An 18,375-nucleotide genomic window follows, 5' to 3' on the forward strand; every position below is an offset into this window, starting at 1 on the left:
GTCTCCTTCTTCATGGGTCTGGAGGGGGAGATTGGTTGTGGGTCCATTCCCATGACGTGAGACCCACAAACACAAACAATTAGAATCCTATTTAATATAGGAAACTAATCTCCTAATTGGTAAGGCAAGGGAGAGAGTCGGTGTGTGGTGTGACGTTTTGTAAGAACTTTAAGGGGAAAAAAAAGAAATAGAAGAAGAAAAAGAGAGAGACAGAGAGAGAGAAAAAAAGAAACAAGGGTTTTCTTTGTGTAGTTAGGGTTTTGGCTTGGGACCAAAATCTAGGGCTCTTTTTGAAGTGTTTCTTACCGCACCGTCGAATCCTCTCGTTGCACGGAGACTTCGTTAGGATTTGGATTTCTTCGACTTGAAGATCGAAGCGGGTAATTTTTGGTGAGAAAGTGGATTTTGTTGTTCGCAACAATTGACCCTCTTATTTCTTATATTGGCTAAAGTTTCGGGTGAAAACTTGAGAGAAATAGACGTTGTATTACTTATTTGATTAGTGGATATTTTGTCGGATTCACCCCGTGGTTTTTCCCTCTTTGTTGGAAGGTTTTCCACGTAAATCTTTGTGTTCTCTTGTGTGATTGCCCTCTTGATTGTTTGGTTTATTTTATCCACATATTTATTTGCTTCGTAATTAAAGTGGGTTTTCTTCGGAGAAAAGCCAAACACTTGTTACCTTTTTTCCTCTTTCATTAATTCTTGTATTGAGGATATCTCGTTCCCTCTTTTTACTATTAGAATTATTAAAATGAATCTGTTATATTTCAAATAAAAAGGGGAAAAATAAATAAACAATAAAATTATTAACGAGATTTTTGTTTTTGCGCTCTTTGAAAACTCCCCAGGAGCACCCTAGGAGCGAATACGCACACGGTCACTTCCATTTGCATCCTGTATGTGATGGGATCCTAACACTCCAATATGTAGAGATTACTAAATGATGATCCTAACACTTCCGTCTATAGAGATTTCTATATGGTATAGTTTATCTACAAATTCAATGGTTAGGATCATCCAATGGACAATCTAGAAACATTGGGATCGAACAACGGAATGGTTTGCTTCATTGCATTTTCCAAAAGAGCATTGCTAGGAAAATGGGATTCCGTTTTAGGTCCCGGACCCAAAACGGGCATCAATTATTGGGCCATGTCCACTAAAAGACAAATGGAAGGAGCTCAAATCCTCATAAAAGCAATAAATACACATTAAAAAGGGTCGATACCGTTTTCAAAGTGTTTTCCTTCCAAAATATAGGCTTAGCTACGATTACGGACAGACTGTAATGCACACTGTGACCACCTATTAGATGGCACTACATACATCATTTAACACATATTCTTTGGAAAATTCACAGGCTCACTTTGTTAGAAGATCCAGACCGTTCATTTGTTGAGCCTCGTTATCCCCAAAAAGTTTTCTCCATCGGATGATCCTAACCCTCCAATCTAATACCACCACGCCTCATAAAAATCCTTGGGAGATGAGTTTTTGGGGCTAGCCTATATGTAAGTTGGGTCCCAACAAATGAACGGTTTGGATCTTCAAACAATGTGCCCACCTTCTTTAAAGATGTAGAGAGAGAGAGAGAGAGAGAGAGTAGCAACGAAGCCATGTCGATTTCAGAGCTGGAGTTTCCCTCCATTAACAGTGCTCCACCACCAAACCCACCTCCTTCATTCGACATTTCAACGTTTTCTCATACCCCTTTCTATTGGTAAATTAAACCCCTCTTTCTCTCTCACAATTTCAATTACATCGCAAATTAATTTCCATTTCTCTTGTCTATGCTTGCTTTTCATCTACTTATTTTCTCTATCATCATCATTCTAATGATTTCCTCTTCGCTTTCATATCCTCTCTGTGTCTCCATCTGTGTTATATGGTTACTTTGTAGAGTATAAAACATATTATTTCCTACTGATCAATTTGTGTGTGCAACCCAATTGTATTTTGACTGCCATTTGAGGCTTGCACCCAAGGGATGCCTTTTTCAATTTGTATGTTACCCACAAATTACACCCAAAATGCGGGATATAATTAGGGTATTGTCCTAATTTTCAAAGAATTAGGGTATTGTCCCAAAACAGGCAATGCTTTTGGAGGCAGGGATCCTACATCAGAATTCTTCCATTCTATTCTTTCAAAAAGGCAAAACATAGGTGCCCCTTTAAGTCTTTAACCTAGGGGTGAAACTCGGGTCGGGTTGAGGCCAACCCAACCCAACCTGAGCAACCCTTTTTTCCAACCCAAACCTGACCCGAGTTCAACCTGACCCAACCCGAATATTAAAGCTTAGAAAAAAAAAATCATAAAAATGTCGGGTTGAACTCGGGTCGGGTTGCCCAAACCCTCAACTCGACCCGAGTTGCACCCCTACTTTAACCTAGGCCCTGTTTGGATTGCAAGAAAAACATTTCTGATGGAGAATTTTTTTTCTTGGGAAATTTTTTCTTTCCACAATTTAGAGGGAAATGATACTATTATGGTTAATTTAGAGGGATATTATCGTAAGTAGAAGATCCCTCTAAGTAAAAATTGAATAGGGTTGGTTCAAGTTATATTTTTTTTATTGTGTAAAAAAAAAAGTAAGTAGTTTTAGAAATGTTTTTCCTTTCTCGACTTTTCCGAAAAATTCCTACAATCCAAACAAGGCCTTCTTCCATATTTGCACTATGTCTGAGCTTACCAGAATTCTTGGCCAAGGTTGTGGCTCTTACAAGATGAATGTGCATACTGGAGGAACATAATTAGTCTGTTCCCATCAATGGGACTTAGATTCTTGACATGGTTGTTGTAGCTATCAAAGTGTTAAGAGCTCATAAGAAAGGGGGTTTTGTGGGATAATAACCAAAATCAGCCTTGGGAAGTACTGGTCGGCGTGAATGGCCAATGCTCTTGGGTCATATAATAGACGAATTTTTTATTTCAAATGGAGAAATGTCTTTGGTGGTGTAACTCCACTTTAAAATATTCAATCATGTTTTTGGTAGTCAAGAAGGATGCTTCAACATCTCAAGTCTTTAGGTAGGGTGTTTTCCTTCCATCCTTTTCACCCTTGTAGCATAATCTATTGAATGATGCATGGGCCCATTTGCCATCACAAATCACACTTGATAGGAGTTAGGGAAGTTTATATGTGTTATTCATGTGTAGTTCGGATTTGAGCCTTCATATCTTAAGGTTATAATGGCATCATTGTGACATGCTTATATTTTTTGAGAACATATAAAGAGATCTTTTGGGATTCGTGTGGTTAGACTTCGAACCCAGCAAACTCCTTAATCCCTCATTTCTTTTCCTTCTCCCTTCTCTAGTCTATTACCCATAAGTTGGTTGGCCGCCTCCAAGTATTTTATCTTTTCATTTACATTGACATGGTAATAGAGCACTGATCTAGTACTATAATTTTATTCCACCCATCTTATTCTTTTTCTGTCGATACATCTATTAGAAACCGTGGATCTGTCTTGTGCTGATCAGACCGCAAGATCTTGGGTTTTCCCCTTGATTTTACAAAGGAAACCTATGATGTTATCTTTTTTTTTTAATGTGTGTGGGGCCTGTGGGTGTCTTCTTTCTCCCCCTGTCTAAGAAGCCTTGTTTTCTAGTGGCACTTTCATTCTTAGTCTCATTGTTTGACTCTAGCACAACAAAGTTCACAAGCACCCCCACCCCACAAAGGTATAGGGTGGGAAGGAGAATGATATAGCCACTTATTCTATTGCCACAGGTTCTTTATCAACGTTTGGAAGTGCAGTTAATAATGCTTTATTGACCAACATGATGGCAATGCCCTTTAGTAGTTCATTTTCAGGTTAAGACTAGAAAAGGTATTTGTGGTTTGTAAAAATATGAACATCAATATGTTTCTAATACGCCCATGAAGTGGACATGTTTGGTCTTTAGAGTTCAACTGCTCTGGCCCAGCTACCCTTATCTGGTATCTCCTGTATTGGTAAAAGAAATTTGGACCAACCTTTTTGTGTTTTTTTTAGGGCAAGGATAAGTATAATTCCAATAAAAGACCAAGGAGGTCAACACAATGGATCGGGCATAATAATAAATACAAAGGAGCAGCCCCACTTGCGCAAGATAGAAAGACTCGAAGAAGGAAAAATACAGGGCTCAAGGTTGAACGTAGTCAAATAACTCCACCTCCGCCCTTGAAACCCCGGCTCTAGCTAGAGAGTCGGCTGCCCCATAAGCCGATCAGCGAACATGGCAGAAAGATAAATTAGCTCCGGACCAACCTTTTTGTGTTAGAAGTGAAAAAATGCTATATTTTTCTATTAATTTGCTCTTTTGTTCAATAATTTCTGCAGATGATATTTTTTTCCCTGTTGCAACACCCATTACATTTTGAAAATTGAAGTTATGACTTCTCATTTGACCGTGTTTTGTGCCTTTTCACATGCTATTGATGACTATAGACATACTTTTACTAGATTCAGTAATTTTGTGATAGTGAGGAGAATGTGTATTCGCTTTGCAAGAAATTAAGTTCGACTGGGGTGGCTCGTGATGATGCGTTTGATCTTTTTGTTATGTTTATATCCAATGAGGATAAACAGGCAAGTACATTTTTCGTTCTCTTTTATGGGATTGCCTTTATAAATTGTTTCAACTATATTATGATTTTGTACTCTATTCGACTGAAATATTTCCTACCTCATCTCTAACCGGGGCATCATACTCTAGTTGCAAAGAGGGCGCTTCATGGAAAATATGTTGGCTGTTCATGGCTCTGGTTGGAAGCTTTTCACTTCTGAGCCTTCTATTTCACTATACTCATCTATACTTTTATTGCAGCATGGAGAATGTCTTCCCCTGTGTCATGGTTTTTATCCTTAGAAGTCTGGTTGGGACAGGCTTTTCCTGGTGATTTAACTGACCTTGCTGAGGAAGTTTGAATTTGAAAATTTCCTGCTTCTTTGTTCCGGGAACACTCTAGGTTTGCTATTTCCTATGGCTTTTATAGAAGACGCAGGTGTGTCTTTGATGCGGATGAAAATCATAAAGATTGTTCCAGTCGTTGGCGTTGAACAAGTTTTTATATTTTAACTATTATTTTCGTCATTTTATTTGTAGCTTACTTTTTAGGCATCAAATCTCACCCGTTTGATTTATTTTTGGTATTATTAGAAAGGTTTTTCAATTACCTATCTAATGGGCCCAAGATCACATGATTTGGATGTGATTTGAGCAAATTATGAGTGTTTTTAGGAAGGGGTATAGGTCAATTACGGATTACTATTTTTGGTAAGTTTTTGTCTTTATTTAGCTTTGCTTTAGATTAGATGAATGGTTGAGATTAGTTCTTAACTTTAGGTTATCTTCTAGGGTTTCTTTTTCTTATAAATACATCTTATGAAAACAATGTAAGAGACTTTTGAATATTGACTAGAATTGAGATTTTCTTTTGTGAGAGCTATTGTGGCTTGGACTTTGAATGATTGAGATTAGTTCTTAACTTTAGGTTATCTTCAAGGATTTCTTTTTCTTATAAATACATCTTATGAAAACAATGTAAGAGACTTTTGAATATTGAATAGAATTGAGATTTTCTTTTGTGAGAGCTATTGTGGCTTGGACTTCTTCTCTTCTCCTCTTGGTGGTTTGGAACCATCTTCTCTCATCTCCTCTCCTCTATTATCTTCTACTTCTTCAATCAAATCAACACAAAGAAGGTTAGTAAATCAAATTTCTTTTTTTTCTTTGTTCTTGAGCCCTAAAATACAAAAACCCAAAATCCATAGATCTCTCTCATTCTTCAAGATCTCGTTTTGAGACTTTGAAGGATTGTTTTTATGATTAAACCTTAGCCTAAACACCCAAGAACCATAGCTTTAAATTCCTTTTGAGCCTTATTGAAAATTTGCACCATTTTCAAGCCCGAAAACCCTTTTTTAAGATCCATAGCTTAGACCTACCATCAAATCAGAGCCTAAACTCTAGAATTACTTTTGTTTTACCTATTTAAACCTTTACCTATGATATGGACAACAGTTTCCTTCAAGTTCCAGATCTGTATGAGAGAAGATGGTTCCAAACCACCAAGAGGAGAAGAGAAGAAGAAGTCTAAGCCACAATAGCTCCCACAAAAGAAAATCTCAATTCTATTCAATATGCAAAAGTCTCTTACATTGTTTTCATAAGATGTATTTATAAGAAAAAGAAACCCTAGAAGATAACTTAAAGTTAAGAATTAATCTAACCATTCATCTAATCTAAAGCAAAGCTAAATAAAGACAAAAACTTACCAAAAATAGTAATCCCGCAATTGACCTATACCCCTTCAGTAAATCAAATTTTCTTTTTTTTCTTTGTTCTTGAACCCTAAAATACAAAAACCCAAAACCCATAGATCTCTCTCATTCTTCAAGATCTCGTTTCGAGACTTTGAAGGATTGTTTTTATGATTAAACCTTAGTCTAAACACCCAAGAACCATAGCTTTAAATTCCTTTTGAGCCTTATTGAAAATTTGCACTATTTTCAAGCCCGAAAATCCTTTTTTAAGATCCATAGCTTAGACCTACCATCAAATCAGAGCCTAAACCCTAGAACCCCTTAAGTAAATCAAATTTTCTTTTTTTCTTTGTTCTTGAACCCTAAAACCCAAAATCCATAGATCTCTCTCATTCTTCAAGATCTCGTTTCGAGACTTTGAAGGATTGTTTTTATGATTAAACCTTAGCCTAAACACCCAATAACCATAGCTTTAAATTCCTTTTTAGCCTTATTGAAAATTTGTACCCTTTTCAAGCCCGAAAACCCCTTTTTAAGATCCATAGCTTAGACCTACCATCAAATCAGAGCCTAAACCCTAGAATTACTTTTCTTTTTCCTATTTAAACGCCCCAGGTTAATCTCTCAAGTGTTTTCTAGTATTCCATGTTAGCCCTAAATATTTCCTAAACCTTTATCCCATTAGGAGTGTAGGATCTTCCCTATTCTAGGTATTGTCTTGAATCAGTCTTGTTTTACTGTCAAAGGTGCTTGAGAACTGGATTGCTTACTTTTACCCTTTGGTCCCTCTGACCTGTCTTTTTCTCGACTGATTTTTTCATTGAGAATAGAAACTTCTCTCGTCTTCTCTTTTTCTGCCCTTGCATTTCCTTTGCTTGTATTGGATGGGTCTGCGGGGTTACACAGGAAAGGAACGTTGCAAGTTGCTTTCTGGCTGGATCCAACTTTCCATATTTGCATCCATCTTCAACCACTGCATTTTAGCTTGGAGCTCTGGGTTAACGGCAGTTACAAGTTTTTGACTAAGAACCGTGGCAATGGTTGCCGGTGCAGGTGGTGGTTTAGTTGTGACTTCTTGGACCTATGATGTTGTAGCACTTAAGTTCTGTCAGTTTTCCCTCTTTTTCTTACTCGTCCTCTATCTTGTGCGTAAGATGTCCATCTCTAATATTCAGTAGACATTGTTTAGATTATTGCCCAACTTCTTTTTGTGCATTATTGAATCAGTCACTGTTCCATTTTCTTTGTGGTTACTGTGGCATCTATTAGTTTGATCCCTTTATTTTTCATATAGGTTCCATTGTGGCATCAAAAGGCTAGCAAAAGAACTGATGGGTTGGTGGTTTGGGACTATCACGTGATCTGCCTTCAGGTGAGGGATGGAATCTTTTAGCATACTTCAAATATAAGCTGGAACAGTCGAATAAGTTAGGATTTACATTAAAGGGAACTCTAATATGTCTGAAAATATATAGAGAATTTATTTCTGACATTACCTACTCATCTCATAAACGAGTTTCTGAAATTCATGCTGAAAATCAGAGATACGAAGTAGACAGTGCTCTAAACCAAGTGTGGGATTTGGATTCAAGTCTTCCTCTTCCTGCTCCTCTACACCAATATGTGTCTGAAGCTCTCCAGCCATCATTGCCCTTCTTTTTTAAACATCCCAGGTAATTTTATCTTGTCTTTCTTAACTAGTTGTTGTTCATATAATTTTATCCCTTCTTGAAAAATACCGTAAGAACTTTGTAATGGTCACCGGCTAAAACTGCCCCCTAACTTATCCTCTGAGACATGTACTAAGTCGTATGGTGGGCAGTTCCGTAACTCTTCTGTGGTGTTATTCTCGAACTTTTCTTTGTATAGGAGTGGCTGTCAGGAGTTTTCTATTACTACGATTCTTAGGTACACCATTTGTAATCTTTATTTTTATTCTTTTTTATATTCTACTCAACTTTGAGGGAGCTCTCATATGATTGATTCTCTGTATTTTCTTTTGAATCTCCAGTTATTGCGGTAGTAGAGAAAAGCTCAGCTCATGTTGAATTTATCTTGTTTGAATAGCAGTCACCAGAACATATATGCTGATTCTTCTATTCTCCCCCCCCCCCCCCCCCCCCCCCTTCCTTCAGATGAATTTGAGGGCTGTGATAGATGATGAAATTATTTAAATGCTCAAACAAATCTTAACCAGAACTAGAACAAAACGGGATCTAAATACCCTTGGGAGAATAGATAGTGGTGTTGGATTCACACCGAAGGACATCAAGGCATCACACCCTGAAGTAGATACAACATCCATGAACTTTGCAAGGTTGCAAAAAGTTTTTTTTCGTTCATCAAGTCTGTTTTTCGATGTCTATTAAGTCTTACAATAGATGACTTCTAGAGACATCTAATTAACTTAAACCCTAACATGTGGACTCTATGTGACTTGAACAAATAAAATCCTAATTCTAGAAGCATCTCGCTTAGAACTTACGAAAATAATCTAGGACTTAAAACTCTACGGAAAAATAAACTAGTCACTTTAACAAAGTCAAGGACCATGTGGACCCCATGCCTTTAATAACATTCTTCAAAAATCTATTCAAAACCCCACAATCAGGTGGGCCCCACTTTAGACTCGAACTCCCAAATAAGTCCTTTTGCCTAACTTTGTTATTCTACTCTTTATTTTTCTTTCCATTGTTGTTTTAATCAGATCCCTATCAATAAATTAAAGCATGATTTAGGTTTTAGAACATTAACATAGTGGATGATGAATAGACACACGGTGAGAGGTGAGAAATCGAGGAGAATCATGGAACTTGACTGGATTACTGGAATGTGATGCAAGGAAATAGTGAGATGAGGTTTCATCGTCAGACTAGTGATGGAATCAATATGACAAGGATGTTCAAAATGGAGGAGAAATGAGGTAAAGGGATGAGGAATGGAATAACAATGAGGCAAAAACCAGATTTCTGATGGTTGTTTGTCCTGGTTTGAGGGTGACATCCCTCTTGCCCTACCCTGTGCACAGTTTTCATAGTGGCCATTGAAGGTCTCAAACCCTTTGCGTTATTAGACTGCTTTCCTGGATATGATTCACACGGTGGTTCACCTGCAGAATCGAAGTCATGACATCATCAATAGGTGCAACCTAACCTGGAAGGGGTTGGCACGTCGACTAGCGTCGTGAGTTTGCTCCCCATAGACGCGAGTTCGAGTCCCCTCGGAGTTACCCGATGCACGTGGTTTACGGGTGATTGCATGCATCCGTAAGGATTAGTCCCGCCCCAAAATGAGGTGGGGATATCCTATGCATAGAAAAAATCAATAGATGCAACCTCAGAGTTACCTGATGCACGCGGGTGATTGCGTGCATCCGTAGGGATTAGTCCCGCCCCAAAATGTGGTGGGCATATCCTATGCATAAAAAAAAAAAATCAATAGGTGCAACCTTTGTGTCTTGGCGGAGGAGATGATGGACCTTATCTTCATTCACTACAATTTTGTGAGAGATTGATAGCCTATTTTCTTTCTTTGAAGTGCGATGGGTGCTTTCAGAGCATATTTATTAGTTGATTAGATCATGGGCTTATGAAGAGGTAGGATTCTCTGGAATCAGGATTTGGCTTTCAACATTGCTGCTAGTGTGCAAGGAGATGAAATAGGAGGATATTCAAAGAATCCTCAGACCAGTGTTCACTAGGAGGTATGTTGCCTTCTCTTCATGATTTGATCAGTAGTAGAGTGAAATGTGTTCAGTGGTGTGGTCAGAGTCCTCTCCACTTTGCCAAGGATGTTATTTGTGCGATTTCTACCGTGAAGGATTGTCTGTCCGCATGATGATCTCCTCATCCCCTGGGCTTCCTAAAGCTTAACTTTGATGGATTGGGCATTAGCAAACCCGGTCCGATTGGGTTTGGTGGGATTCTTCGTGACCATGACAGTTTAGTGAGATGAGCTTTCTCTTGGCCATTGGTGTTTCTGTCGTGCTGACTCTTAACATAGCATAGGTATATCCCTATATGGCACTTAGGGAGGGCATCGTGCTTATCGATTGTGCTGATCTTAATGAGTTGGTTTTCTATTTGGGATTCATTTAATTTCTTTCAATGCATGATGGAGTGGTGCGAGTATCCTTGGAGATTTGGCGACGAGATGGAGATTCATGATCATATTGACTATTGAGTGCAGATTCCTTGGTTTCAACATACGTATAGGTTGGCTAACAGGGAGGTTGATGACCTGATCCATGGTGGTTTTGTAACCACTACCCTTTTGTTGACCACCTTGAGCTTCTATTGCTGCATCTTTGTTGTTTTAATTTCTTTTTTGATAATGTAGGTTTCTTATAGCCTTTTTGCTCTTCTACGAACAAAACTCTTTTGCCATTAAAAAAGACAACTCTTCTTTGAATAAAATTCTTTTACCATTGAAAAAGGGACAAAATAAATCCTCAATATCTCTTCATTCAAATCAACTAACGAACTTTGAATCGTTCAATCCATATTTGTAACTGTTCAAAACTCTTTAAGAACTTCATCCACACCCATGTTGCTTTAACGTCAGCTACAATATATTGGGAGTCTCCAACCAGGCCGAACAAGCAAAAAGCCACTAAAGCCAAGGAGTCAATGATAGCACCACTGAGGCCAACTTTTATAATTTCACTTTCATTTCTCCTAGTGGATTATCTACTTCCATATAAGTTTAACTTTGAAAACACCTTGAGGGAGACAGTACCCTTTTTGGAGAATGCTAATAAATTCCAAAATCCATTTCATCGTCCAGTGGCTACAGCAGTCTTTTTGATCGGTACTGCAGTAGCTCTTTGGTTAGGTATTGGAGCAACATTACCTATTGATAAATCTCTATCTCTCTTCCCTCCTTTTGAGATCTCAACATACTACTGCAGATATCACCATTGTAATGAATTAGAGAATCAAGTTCATTCCGTTTTTTTGGTAGCTAAGTTGGAGACTGGAGTTAGGCAGGACCCAACGCAATTCCCTAACCCTCGGAGTAAGGTTTTTTTTTTACCTCTTATTTTTCTTCATTTTACTATCATTTTTATTCTTCTTTCTTTTCTTTTTTATTATATTTTCTGGTTTGTATTTGCAAAAGAGGACAAAGACGAATAAGTAGAAGAAAAATGAGGTGTGTGCTTTTAAAAAAAAAAAAAAATTATTTTCTCATCTTTTCACTATCATTTTATTCTCCTTTCTTGTCTTTTTTATTTTCACATCTTTTTTTTCTTTTTTTTTTTTCCTCTTATTTTCCTCTATTGTTTTATTTAAGAAGCAGAAGAAGTAGGTGTCCTGTCATTTTATTTTCATATCTTTTATTTTTTTCTGTTTTCTCTTCTTTTCCTCTTTGGTCTAATAATAATAATAATAATAAGAAGAAGAAGAAGAAGAAGAAGGTCAGCTTTTTCTTCTTCTCCTTTTTTTCTCATCTTTTGCTCACCTTTTTTATATATTTTTTCACATTTTTTCCAATGTACGTGAATAAAATAATTTTTTTGTTTAAATATCCTGAGGTTTACCATTGCCGGAGAAATTCCCGAGAAAAATATGTGACATAGTTTGCTAGTAGATTTGTGGCTTGGTTTTCTACTCCGATTATAAGAGAATTTCCAGCGGATGAATCTCTCTTGGATTTTTTTTATGATCAGCAATAATGCTTATCGGCATGCAAAAGCAGGGAATTATATTCTATTCATATGTTCATGATGCCTGGCCTCAAAGCATTCATCAAGCCAACATAGATACCCTTAAGCTCAAGGAGACCAATATCATCAAGAGAATCATCTAAGAGCAGCTTGGAAACCATGGAAAAGGATTCCATGGATCCCCCTGTTTAACTTGTGTGAGAGAAGGGAAAAGAGCGTGGGTGGGAGAGACTTGAGAGGGCAGTGAGCCAGTGAGTGAACCATACTTGTAGAAGGGAATATAATTCTGCGAAGGCACTTCTTCCATTGCCCTTTAATCTGCATTACCATTTTTCAGAAATCTGCAGTAGAGGTGAAATTAAAGAGATTAGTTAAAACATTAATATGCCCAAAAAGTACTAACATACCAGAGAAGTCGGAGAATATTGAAGGAAAACTGGCTTGTGATTCTCCATGATTGCAAATTTACGAGACATAAATTGACAAATTCTTCTTTTCTGAAGTTTGTTGCCAGTTAGAAAAAAAATCGGTGAGTATTGGATTGTGATATTCTCCAGATTGGAGGGACAGTTCCTTGACTCATTCCTGGGTTGGGCATGATTGCGGCTTGGTGGAAACCGACTCTCATTTGGTTTAATTTTGATGAAAATTCTCATGGAAGGGTTCCCAGCTAGTATTGGGAATGATTTTTGGAACACTTTGGGGACACTTAAGGTGTGCAGGGTTTAGTAATTGACATGATTTTAGAGGACCCCCTTGCTAGACAAGGGATTGAGTTACACAGACTCTGCAAGCTTTTCCAGAATGGTGTTCTGTATCTTTGTCGTGGGTACATCTTGTCTCTGTTGCTTTTCTTTGCATTTTCGGTCTCCTTCTTGAAGCTTCTTATGTTTATTGCTCAGGAAAAAATAGTCTCATTAAAGCCAGGATCCTTTAAGTAAATGTCTTTCAGAGGTTATGTGTTTTGATTAATTTGTTGTCTAATTTCGTTAAATCAGTTATATGTTGAAAATTATCAAGCTTCGAATAGAGTGCTGCATTTTACATACACGTTATTGTATATCTTCAGGGCTTTGGAAACACATATCATATTTTGAACCCTAGTGCATGTTTTGCATTATTTTAACTCATTGCAAACAACCCATTTCTATAACATGCAGGCTGTTCCGGGTAGTACATGCTCCAATTTTCCTTCGTTGGTTTGCCTCTGATAGAAGACACATGAAGGATCCCAATGGAAACTGGATTTCTCAGCCTCCTGCATGCGAACCCATTGTTGCTGAAGGTAAATGCTTTAAACTATTTCCTTTCCTATTATTAGTATTATTTTTTAATTTAATTTATAATCTGGTCTTGTTTCTGCCGTTGATAAGCCCAGATTATGGTTTGAAATTCATGAGTTGGAGATATGTTGACCGTAATTCCATTTTGAGGGTCATGTGTGCTTTATTTTTTTTTTACCATCTGAAGAAACTCCATTCTGGGTTTTCTGAATTTACTTACATAGAATGAGCTCTCACTTTATGGTTGATATGATATTGCAAACAATGTCAGTGTTTATTTTTTCTGCTGTATGGTTTTGTAGATGGGACTGTGAACAACCTAGATGAATACATTGGGATGCGTGAATCACACGTGATTACAGATGCTGGAGATTTGATTCATGGCCTATTCTCCCAAAAATTTGGTGTGGTGATAAGTGAAACACAGTTGGAGGACTTGTTTGCTCTGATTCCTTCATGATTTCTGTTCATCACATCTGGTGATGTTTGGGTCGATGTTTATATTTCGATATTCAATCAACTAAAGAGCGACTGTTGAATAGTGTCTTTATATCCTGAATATGATGGGATTACGACCGGGCCAGTATTTTCTGTGCCTGTCCCAACCATGAGACTATCTTTGTTTCTTCCTTGATTCAATTCTCTTTGCTTCAGAAATCCTTGTTCGTTAAGCTGAGTGTAAAGGGAAATGTGTGATGTTATAACATTAAGAAATCTAAGTTCTTGTAAGAATATCATGTCAAAACACTTCTTGTTTCTTTTTCTCCTTAATGGTTGCATTTCCGCTCCCTTTTGCTTGTCAAATGAAAGAGGTGAATATATAGCACGTGCAAAAAAAAAAGAACAAGAAAAAAGAAAACAGGTACAAGCCCCCCACACCCACCTGGACCATCTCCCTTTCCTTAATTAAGATTTATGATTGCTCAATTTGCTTAATTAAGCATTAGTGTTGCCTTCGGACCACATGTTTGCTTCAATCATGTTGGGGTGAAGGCGGGGTCAGGTTCTTTGGCCTAGGACACAAACAAAACATAATTAAGATTCAGAAAGAATGATGAACTCACCCTGAAAATAGGATTACAGGCAGGATTTAAAAATCTCTCCCCCATCTTGAGATTTCTAAAACCTGAATTTAGGACGATCTCCTACTCTCTGCTCGACGAAAAGAGGGGTGAGAAATCAGAAAACGGCAGTAAGGTCTACTTCTTCCCTTATATGCCATCCAGGATTTTGAGGAAATCCAAGATTCTAAAATCCGCATATCCAAACGGCCCTAAGATTTAGAAAGCATGATAAAATCACGAGAAAAATAAGGGCACAAAATTAAATTGGCTTCGCTCTTCCGAAACCTAACCCAACCCGAGTTGAACCCATTGATTGTCGGTTTGAGCCTGGCCCATGTTGCACCCTGATTCGATCCAATTCCTTTCACAGTTTCACTTCATACTCAATTGGAATTGACGGAGTGCAGCCCTTTATTCTGCTGAGAAGGGAGAGAGGAGCACATGTAAAATGATGTGTGGACATCTTTTCCAGAAAATTATAAGAACTTTGTGATGCTTGACCACAAAGGACTTGTCTCTTTATTTTTTTTTCTTTTTATCTGAATAATACAGAGAACAGTATGGTAAAAGGTGTGCAAATATGTACTCAAAGATTACAGGAAGATTACAGAGATAAAAGAGATTAGAGAGAAGTCTCTAATAAAGCACCATCAAAAGTTGCTGGAATGCTGACCAGTTCTGGCGTTTTTTTATTGGTGCAGAAATACACCTGCCCTTTGGGGTGAAAAAATCATCTACCTTTTTAAATTTTGTTTCACGCCCATCTTATCTCAAAAGAAACATAACATAAAGGAATGAAAAGCAGAGGGAAACAAAAAAAGAGGCTACTGTTATTGGCACCACTTGGGTGTTTTAATAATTGCACAAAATGAGCTTGTCTTTTCTTTACTACTTGTCTTGAACTGTAATGAATCTTGACAGCTGTTTAAATAATAACAGACAAGACTGATTTAGTGCAATTATATATGAAAATATGGTAGTGCTAATATCAGTAGCCAAAAAATATATCTACTTTTTCTAAGGTGCTAATAGCAGTAGATTAATAAATAAATTCTATGAAAAAAAAAAAATTCTAAGAGCAGAAGCAAAAGGGAAAACAACCCATTTCAAAGAAGTTAATAATACAATCAAGATCCAAGATTCAATAAGCAAAAACAAAAAGTAGTCTATTAATTTCCATTTTGATGAAAAAAACCAAACAAAGTCATTCCAAATTATTCCACTAAGAGAAAAGCCAGTGTTGATTGTTGGAGGAAGTGATCCATGTAGTTAATCAAGCGATTTGATCAAATGATCGCTTAAGCGACGACTGGATCCTTAGTTTGTTAAGCTTGCATGCTAAATCCTGTAATCTCTCTTTTAACATTGCAGGAGACCGATCCAATCCATCACAAATCTGCACTTACGAAACAAACAAACAAAAAAAAACAGTAAAATAAAACCCATAATATGCATTTTACATACACAGAGAGAGAGAGAGAGAGAGAGAGAGAGAGAGAGAGAGAGAGAGAGAGAGAGAGAGAGAGAGGGTAGTGTTATAGTGTATATAATGTAACCTTGGTCTCAGAGTGGTGGATGAATTTGGTTCCATCGCGAAAATGTGTAGAGCGAATGAGGTCAAGATGATGGGCTTCCAACTCGTCTAGAACATCAGAGAGAGGAATGGGCTGAGAATTCGCCTTAACATCGATGGTGAGAGAAACGTTTACATGGTCGCCCCGGACACAGATGGCGATCGAAGATGTGGGCTCCGGCGAGAATAGGATTTCGCATTCGCCGGAGTCTGGGATGAAGATGGCGGGGGAGGAAGAAGAAGAGAGATTGGGAGATGGAGAGAGGGAAGCGTGTTTTCGGGCCTGGAGGGAGCGGAGTTGGGACACGGCTAAAGGAATGTATTTGATGATCTCGTCGAGGATGATGGATTGTTCTTTTCGGACTGTGTTGGAATGTGGAAGAAGAGAGTGAAGGGAGAGGAGGAGCTCCCGCATTGATTTCCGGCGTTCCCTTTCCGCCATTTTGTGGCGCTCCCGTGAGTCTAAGCCGCCGGAGTTGCCATCTCTCAATTCCATCGTCAATGTTTTGTCAGAGTTTCGGTCTTAGGGTCAAATCAGGTCTGATTTGTAGGAAAATATCAGCTCAGTTCCCTCTCACTTTACAGGAAAATATTTCATTACCGACAAGAACTTTATTAATTTCTGAATGAGACCGTTTCATGTGCATCACGACGCACCACATTAGACTTCGTCGACCATCACATAACCGTACGATCCTTTCGACGGGCAAGATTCAATGCCTTTAAAAACTAATGAAAAAGGTTGCCTGTGGCACTTCTGTCTACTTTTCAGGTTTTTTAGTGCGAGATTGCAATCACGGAGAAAATCACAACGCACTTTCGTTGTGGGACAAACTTCCTAGCTGTGATCAACTTTACTAAAACTACCAACTTGCGATGCTTCTAAAGAAACCTCCACTCACAATCTTTACACTCTAAAATTAGAATTAGGAAAGGAGGCCTGCCACCTTACCTCTAAACTCAGAAAAGAACCAGAACTTACTTCTAATGGATACATGGAATACCCAAAGCATCACATCTAATCGCACATTTGGCTTTGATAGCTAGTTCATTCTATTGAAAGTGGTGGAGAGCTTTGAGCTTCTTTTTGTCAAGTACATGAAGCTTTTGATACCGATCTACGATCCTCTCTTCCTCACACACCTCACTCTTGCAGTCTTATTCTGAGAGACTGGATCTCAACCTCAACTGGGAGGATGGCTTCCATCTTTTGTACCAACGAGTAAGAGTTTGCCCCAGTAAGCATCCTAATAGTAGTTTTGTATGCCCATATTGCGTAAGGGAGCTTAGCAAACCAGACTCAATTTTTTTGTGTCATCTTGTTGATGGTGGCCTTGAGATTTTTAATTGTTAGCAGTCTCCATTGCTTCGTTGGTCTGTAAGTCACTAAGTAGTAGTGACGATATGTTTTGATACCTCTCGATGCAAGCTAAGTCTGTAATAGCAGCGATAGAACACACATGGCTTGCAAAAGGAAAAAGAAAGAAAGAAATAACTCTATGGACCAGATTTCAATGGCCAAGAGTGATTGCCCATGCTCTAATGTTTTTTTTCCTGGCTCTCTAGCATTCAAAGTCCTAGAAGTATACCTATGTTAGGTGAATGAGACGTGGTAATTCACCTTTCCCGCTAGGTGGTAATTATACCTATCTTGGCTCTCTAGTGATTGCCCATGCTCTAATTTACCTTTCCCTCCAGGTGAATGAGACGTGGCCTTGAGCCTAATAAAGGAAGCTATTTATTACACACACATTGGCACAAAAAGATGTCGGTGCCCTAAATGGGAGGGACCCACACCAACACATAGGGACCTAAAAGCTCAACCCTACTCAATGAGTCAAGAGTGGAATAAAATTTGGGATTTTACAATCCATTATCCTTGATTTTAAGCAAGAAATCCAAGTTTTAGAAATCTCTCCCCCATCTTGAGATTTCTAAAACTTGAATTTAGGACGATCTCCTAATCTTGCTCGGCGAAAAGAGAGGTGGGAAATCAGAAAACGGAAGGAAGGTCTCCTTCTTCCGTTATATGCCATCCAGGATTTTGAGGAAATCCAAGAATCTAAAATCCGCATATCCAAACGGTCCTGAGATTTAGAAAGCATGATAAAATCACAAGAAAAATAAGGGCACACAAATAAATTGGCTTGGCTCTTCCGAAACCTAACCCAACCCAACCCGAGTTGAACCCATTGATTGTCGGTTTGAGCCTGGCCCATGTTGCACGCTGATTCGATCCAATTCCTCACAGTTTCACTTCATACTCAACTGGAATTGATGGGCCCCACCGTATGAATTAATACGTTTCCAGATACGGGTGTGCGAGCTACATGGAGTGCAACCCTTTATTCTGCTGAGAAGGGAGATGGGAACACATGCAAAATGATGTGTGGGCAGCTTTTCCAGAAAGGATAAGAACTCTGTGATGCTTGACCACAGAGGATTGGTCTCCTTATTTCTTTTTTCTTTTTATACGAATATTGCAGAGAATTGTATGGTTAAACGTGTGCAAATCTGTACTCAAAGATTACAG

At 38.2% G+C, this 18,375-nt stretch overlaps 2 protein-coding genes across 3 annotated transcripts; one reads left to right on the plus strand and one right to left on the minus strand.

The window, feature by feature from the left end:
- The first annotated feature begins 1,423 nt into the window (after positions 1 to 1,423).
- On the plus strand, positions 1,424 to 13,994 carry LOC143882132 (amino-terminal glutamine amidohydrolase). Of its 2 annotated transcripts, XM_077385566.1 has the most exons (7): positions 1,424 to 1,723; positions 4,475 to 4,580; positions 7,552 to 7,629; positions 7,800 to 7,930; positions 8,127 to 8,165; positions 13,083 to 13,207; positions 13,508 to 13,994. In XM_077385566.1, the coding sequence occupies exons 1-7, from the start codon at positions 1,620 to 1,622 to the stop codon at positions 13,663 to 13,665; spliced, it is 741 nt and encodes a 246-aa protein (XP_077241681.1). In that variant the 5' UTR covers positions 1,424 to 1,619; the 3' UTR covers positions 13,666 to 13,994. The 2 variants fall into 2 exon arrangements, with proteins under 2 accessions (XP_077241681.1, XP_077241682.1); XM_077385567.1 differs by lacking the exon at positions 8,127 to 8,165 and having other exon boundaries at positions 1,540 to 1,723.
- A 1,356-nt stretch (positions 13,995 to 15,350) lies between these two features.
- On the minus strand, positions 15,351 to 17,383 carry LOC143881088 (uncharacterized). The gene is made up of 2 exons (XM_077384085.1): positions 15,826 to 17,383; positions 15,351 to 15,665 (listed from the first exon to the last, which is right to left on the minus strand). Exons 1-2 carry the CDS (start codon positions 16,336 to 16,338, stop codon positions 15,543 to 15,545), a joined length of 636 nt encoding a protein of 211 aa, XP_077240200.1. The 5' UTR covers positions 16,339 to 17,383; the 3' UTR covers positions 15,351 to 15,542.
- Positions 17,384 to 18,375: the final 992 nt, after the last annotated feature.

Source organism: Tasmannia lanceolata, unplaced genomic scaffold (genome assembly GCF_043159265.1).
Source record: "Tasmannia lanceolata isolate RefF3 unplaced genomic scaffold, GAP_Taslan_0.1 ptg000007l, whole genome shotgun sequence".
NCBI classification, from domain to species: Eukaryota; Viridiplantae; Streptophyta; class Magnoliopsida; order Canellales; family Winteraceae; genus Tasmannia; species Tasmannia lanceolata.

Bases quoted from the DNA above. Each gene is read 5' to 3' on its own strand.
- LOC143882132 (XM_077385566.1), top strand. From the start codon at position 1,620: ATGTCGATTTCAGAGCTGGAGTTTCCCTCCATTAACAGTGCTCCACCA. The intron at 1,724-4,474 runs GTAAATTAAACC...ATTTTGTGATAG, and splicing joins TCTCATACCCCTTTCTATTG to TGAGGAGAATGTGTATTCGC. The intron at 7,931-8,126 runs GTAATTTTATCT...TTCTTTGTATAG, and splicing joins TTCTTTTTTAAACATCCCAG to GAGTGGCTGTCAGGAGTTTT.
- LOC143881088 (XM_077384085.1), bottom strand. From the start codon at position 16,338: ATGGAATTGAGAGATGGCAACTCCGGCGGCTTAGACTCACGGGAGCGC. The intron at 15,666-15,825 runs GTTACATTATAT...TCGTAAGTGCAG, and splicing joins TCCACCACTCTGAGACCAAG to ATTTGTGATGGATTGGATCG.